The sequence below is a fragment of the Rhamphochromis sp. 'chilingali' genome (assembly GCF_963969265.1).
Source record: "Rhamphochromis sp. 'chilingali' genome assembly, chromosome: 1".
Classification (NCBI taxonomy): domain Eukaryota; kingdom Metazoa; phylum Chordata; class Actinopteri; order Cichliformes; family Cichlidae; genus Rhamphochromis; species Rhamphochromis sp. 'chilingali'.
The window spans coordinates 49267051-49273359 of NC_137929.1; the positions used below are offsets into that span (position 1 = coordinate 49267051).

Below are 6309 nucleotides of genomic sequence, written 5' to 3' on the forward strand. Positions count from 1 at the left end.
AAGTTCCCTCACTTGAGTTGTTTTTTTGTTTTTGCTGGAAAATTAGATTATTAAGCTGTCGATAATATCTGCTGTCAGTCTAAAATCTGCCTACAGTTGGGGTCATTTTAGCAAATACTTGTATTATCTATCAATTAACTTTGCTAACACATAAAAAATCACATAGATGTTGCTGTATAAGAATATAACAAGAATTCAAATAGATGGTCAGCAAAGTGTCATTCAGTTGGCAATCTATCGCCATTTAAAAATTAGACGGCAACTATTTTCAAACTTTTAACAATCTCTTTGACAATGACTACAGTCATTTTCTTTTGTACATGCTAGGAAATTACGGTCCTATTTTTACTCGTGTGGCTGACCCATGTGTTTGGTCTGAATTTGGTCTGACTGGACCTATTCGCACCATCTTAGCTACTGTATACCGCCCCCCTGAACCTGTCTTCCTCAGTGATCTCATCTCTCACTCTGTCCTTCTAAGCAGACTTTCCTCTCTCAGCATCTCTGACATCCATCCGTCCTCCCTCCCACTTTCTTCTTTTACAGAATGCCTGACTTAAAATCCTGGTTCAGCTCTAATTTTCTTAAGCTAAATGAGGATAAAACTGAAATCCTCCTTATTGGCACTAAATTCAACCTTTTGAATGCAAATCATTTCTATCTGCTTATTGATAACTCCACAGTTTTCCTTTCTCCTCAGGTTAAGAGCCTTGGTGTCATCCTAGACAGTTCACTTTCCTTTAAATCTCACATCAATAATCTCGTTCTGCCTATTTCCATCTACGCAATATCAACAGATTACGTCCTTCTCTTTCCACCCAGTCTACATCCATTCTTGTCCTAGTCTAATTACCTCCCGCATTGACTACTGTAATTTTCTCTTCCAGGGTCTTCCTCCAAAATCCCCCCATAAGCTTCAACTGGTTCAAAATTCACTAAACTTCACTGGGTCCTTCCGGATAATATACAAACTTCTTCTGCTCACCGTCAAGGCCCTTCATAACCTTGCTCCTCCTTACCTCTCTGACCTGTTAAGCACTACCTCTTCTGCCCGTTCACTTCGATCTTCTTTTTCTATCCAGCTTTCTGTGTCTTCTTATGGCCTCACCACCACTTGAAGCAGAGCTTTTAGTTGCTCTGCTCCCAGGCTGTGGAACTCTCTGCCCCCAGATATAAGAAACATTGGTTTGCTCCCCCAGTTTAAATCAAGACTCAAAACCCATCTGTTCAAATCTGCATATTCACTGTGAACCCACTGTTTGTTCATTTTATCTTGTGCTTTTGTGTTTATTGCTCTTCTTTTGTCAACGTTGTGTTATGTGTTTTATTCTAGCATTATTATTATCATCATCATCATCATCATCATCATCAACAACAACAACAACAACAACAATAAACTATTATTTATTTGATTGTTTGCTATGAGCTAACGCTAGTCCACACTCCAAGCCACTTGGTGGCGGTAATGCGCCACGTCGTTGTTTGCTAACCGCCAAGAAACGACGACGAAGTTAAACGAGGCGAAAACCACAATAAGAGCAAAATGAAATCTGTAATGTGGAGAAAATGGGCAGTGTAACCGTGACAACGAGACACGAAGAGGGATGTAAAGTATAAAAAAATGGCCCAAGAAGAAAAACTCTTCGGCTCGGTGAGTGGAACCAGATTTAGCAACAACAGCGATAAATACGCCTGTAGGGAGATGAAGAGTGCTAAAATACTGAGAAACGGCTCTCTGATGAGTGTTTGTAGAGATGTGTTTCAACAAGATAAAGACACGACTCAGTCAAATAAGCGTTAATGGACTCCACAGTCTGCTGCCCGACAACAAAAGAGCGTCTGTGGGGTTTTATCCGGAGTACCTGAAATAGAAAAAAGAAAACAGAAACGGGGACAAAAGTTCTGTTTTAAAATGCATATTATAGCGAGAAATGTGACGGCTTGTCTGTTGTTATTATGTTTGATGAGCCAAGTAAGATGTGGATAAATTAGCTATGAGATTAGGCCTCCCCCACCACGGAGATGCTGTAAGTATCAAAGCAGCTCAGATTACTTGTTTCTTTCTTATTAAAGAAAATGACAAAGTTTCACTGTGAGGACGTGATTTAAAGATGACAAATGTCTAAATTGCACATATCATGTCCTGAGTAAAGGACTGGCATTTTTATGTTGGGGTGTCTGTTGATTCTCACTTGTCTTGGAAACATTGGTTAGGAAAACAATCAAATCAGTAAAACACATATTACTGGATGCAACAGTTTGCTAGAATTGGAAGGAATTTGTCAGGCCAATTGTGTAATTGATTGATTCAAAGATTTTCTTTTTTCCTTTTCACTGCTTTACCCTTGTCTGCACAGGTGATGAAAATGGATCTGTGTTTGCCAAATGCCATTAAGATCTGAAGAAGAAGAGAGGTGCTGTTTGATGAAGCGGACTTAAGTTAAAGGAGAGACACAAACTAAAGTATTGATACCATCACGTTAATGTGGATCTGATACCATCGTCTGTATCACTTCTATCATTCTGACATGCAGTCAACATGTGGTGATGTGTAAGAGCTGACAGGCTCCATTCACATTTTGAGATCAGAGCTCAGACTAGTTTCAGTTATAAGGAAGAGAAACTCACACAGTCACTGACACTGAGAGGAGAAATGGCACAGAAAGGAGTTCAGCTGGACCGAGAAACCTTCTCTTGTTCCATCTGTTTGGATCTACTGATAAATCCGGTGACTATTCCCTGTGGACACAGCTACTGCAGGAACTGTATTAAAACCCACTTTGATGAAGAGGACAGGAAGGGAATCCACAGCTGCCCTCAGTGCAGGAAGACTTTCACACCGAGGCCTGTCCTGGAGAAAAACACCATGTTAGCAGCTTTAGTGGAGCAGCTGAAGAAGACTGGACTCCAAGCTGCTCCAGCTGATCACTGCTATGCTGGACCTGAAGATGTGGCCTGTGATGTCTGCACTGGGAGGAAGCTGAAAGCCATCAAGTCCTGTTTAGTCTGTCTGGCCTCTTACTGTGAGAAACACCTCCAACATCACTATGATGCAGCTCCGTTAAAGAAACACAAGCTGGTGGCCCCCTCCAAGAAGCTCCAGGAGAACATCTGCTCTCGTCATGATGAGGTGATGAAGATTTTCTGTCGTACTGATCAGCAGAATATCTGTTATCTCTGCACGATGGATGAACATAAAGGCCATGAAACAGTCCCAGCTGCAGCAGAAAGGACTGAGAAGCAGAAGGAGCTCGAGGTGAGACGACTAAACATCCAGCAGAGAATCCAGGAGCGAGAGAAAGATGTGAAGCTGCTTCAACAGGAGGTGGAGGCCATCAATGGCTCTGCTGATAAAGCAGTGGAGGACAGTGAGAAGATGTTCACTGAGCTGATCCGTCTCCTCAAGAAAAGAAGCTCTGATGTGAAGCAGCAGGTCAGATCCCAGCAGGAAACTGAAGTGAGTCGAGTCAAAGAGCTTCAGGAGAAGCTGGAGCAGGAGATCGCTGAGCTGAAGAGGAAAGACGGCGAGCTGGAGCAGCTCTCACACACAGAGGATCACAACCAGTTTCTACACAACTACCCCTCACTGTCAGCACTCAGTGAGTCTACACACTCATCCAGCATCAATATTCGTCCTCTGAGCTACTTTGAGGATGTGACAGCAGCTGTGTCAGAGACCAGAGATAAACTACAGGACATTCTGAGAGAGGAATGGACAAACATCTCACTGACAGTCACTGAAGAGGATGTTTTACTGTCACCAGCAGAGCCAAAGACCAGAGCTGGATTCTTAAAATATTCACGTGAAATCACACTGGATCCAAACACAACTCACACACATCTATTATTATCTGAAGGGAACAGAAAAGTAACATTTATGGAACAACAACAGTCTTATTCTGATCATCCAGACAGATTCACTGGATGTTATCAGGTCCTGAGTAGAGAGAGTCTGACTGGACGTTGTTACTGGGAGGTGGAGTGGGGATGGGGAGGAGTTTGTATAGCAGTCACATACAAGAACATCGGCAGAGTAGGGAGAGTGAATGAATGTTTCTTTGGACGCAACGACAAATCTTGGGCATTATATTGGTACACAGACAATAATAAATTTCGCCATAACAATGTCCAAACTCACCTCTCAGGTCCTCCGTCCACCAGAGTAGGAGTGTACCTGGATCACAGAGCAGGTATTCTGTCTTTCTACAGCGTCTCTGAAACCATGACTCTCCTCCACAGAGTCCAGACCACATTCACTCAGCCGCTCTATGCTGGACTTTTTCTTTATGGACTTGGAGCCACTGCAGAGTTGATTAAAGTCAAATAGAGAAGACAGGTTCATGTTGATCCCTGACCATTATATGTACTTGTGTAGTTTCTAAATGAGGCTTTACATTTTAGAAGCTGAGAAGTTCAGTGGTCCATTGATGTGTGAAAATAATATTGCACTGATTCAAACTTTTGTTACGACTGTTGTCGTAATTTTAATATTCAAATCTGAGTGTGCAGGTGCCTCTCCATGATTGGTGCATCCAGTGGGACTGTTCGTACCGATTGGCTAATGACCAGGAGGCAGCATATAAGAAGACACCCCCCTGGACGGCCAGTCATTCATCCTCGGCCCATCCCAACTGGCAGACTGTGTTTACTGTATAGTAATGTTTGTTTAATGCAGGAGCATGTACGGGTGGACCGCCTTTTTGTTTGATTACAGTTTTCTCCTGTTTTTGTTAGTTAGGGAGGTAAGTCGTTGTGGTTTGGTTTAATTCTTTTGAATAGGTAAGTTTGATTTATCCCTGAGATAGGCTCCCTTCTGTTTGTTATTTTGTCCTTAGGTTCGAAGTTATAATAATCTCCCTTCCTTTGTTTCTAAATTCACTCATTGTAAATAAATCACTGTCAAAAAGTATTAATTGCGTGATGTGCTGCTTTGGATCAGATGGGGATGGATCACTCTTATGTTATGGTCTTGCCACGCCTAGACAGACCATAACACTGTACTAACATTTATATACCTTATATATCATCAATATAAATCTAAATTTGTTCTTATGGCTGATAATCATGTGAGTTTACATTATACTACTCTTCATATTCAGCATGTTTGAAATCTGTCATCAGTCTGGTTAGTGGTTTTATTCTGTAGTTGCTGTAGTGGGTTGTCAAATTCTACTTGCTTCAAACGGCACATTTATAGGAAACAAGGAGATATGATGTATGACTTACCTTTGTTCTCGTCCTGGTTGCAAATAGAGTGCAAGTGTCAACCAAGAAAGGACAGTCGTGTCTCATCCTTTAACCAGCCACGACCTGCCCGTAAGTACACCTCTCCACTCAGAACAATATTACATGGGACAAATGCATCCCATCCTGTACAGGCAGCACAACCCATCATAACAGCTAAGGCAGCATGTGCATATTGCTGCTCACCTGAACACCACATTAGCAAGTGCCCCGAGTTTATTAACAAGACAAAGAATGACTCAGCTGCTCTATGCTGGACTTTTTCTTTATGGACTTGGAGCCACTGCAGAGTTGATTAAAGTCAACTAGAGAAGACAGGTTCATGTTGATCCTTGACCATTTGCATGTTCTCCCCGTGTTTGCGTGGGTTCTCTCCGGGTACTCCGGCTTCCTCCCACCGTCCAAAGACATGCAGCTTGAGGGGATAGGTTAATTGGAAAATCCAAATTGCCATGGTGTGAATGTGAGTGCGAATGGTTGTCTGTCCCTGTGTGTTGGCCCTGCGACAGACTGGCGACCTGTCCAGGGTGTACCCTGCCTCTCGCCCTATGACAGCTGGGATAGGCTCCAGCGCCCCCCGCGACCCTGAAAAGGATAAGCGGAAGCGAATGGATGGATGGATGGAGATATATAGATAGATATATATATATATATATATACACACACACACACACACACACACACACACACACACACACACACACACACACACACACACACACACAGTGGGGCAAAAAAGTATTTAGTCAGCCACCGATTGTGCAAGTTCCCCCACTTAAAATGATGACAGAGGTCAGTAATTTGCACCAGAGGTACACTTCAACTGTGAGAGACAGAATGTGGAAAAAAATCCATGAATTCACATGGTAGGATTTGTAAAGAATTTATTCGTAAATCAGGGTGGAAAATAAGTATTTGGTCAATAACAAAAATACAACTCAATACTTTGTAACATAACCTTTGTTGGCAATAACAGAGGTCAAACGTTTACTATAGGTCTTTACCAGGTTTGCACACACAGTAGCTGGTATTTTGGCCCATTCCTCCATGCAGATCTTCTCGAGA

The 6309-nt window shown here is 42.4% G+C and overlaps 1 protein-coding gene across 1 annotated transcript; it reads left to right on the forward strand.

The window, feature by feature from the left end:
* The first annotated feature begins 1506 nt into the window (after nucleotides 1–1506).
* On the forward strand, nucleotides 1507–4909 carry LOC308400924 (tripartite motif-containing protein 16-like). The gene is made up of 2 exons (XM_080888981.1): nucleotides 1507–1651; nucleotides 2358–4909. The coding sequence occupies exon 2, from the start codon at nucleotides 2654–2656 to the stop codon at nucleotides 4325–4327; it is 1674 nt and encodes a 557-aa protein (XP_080745107.1). The 5' UTR covers nucleotides 1507–1651; nucleotides 2358–2653; the 3' UTR covers nucleotides 4328–4909.
* The last annotated feature ends 1400 nt before the right edge of the window (nucleotides 4910–6309 follow it).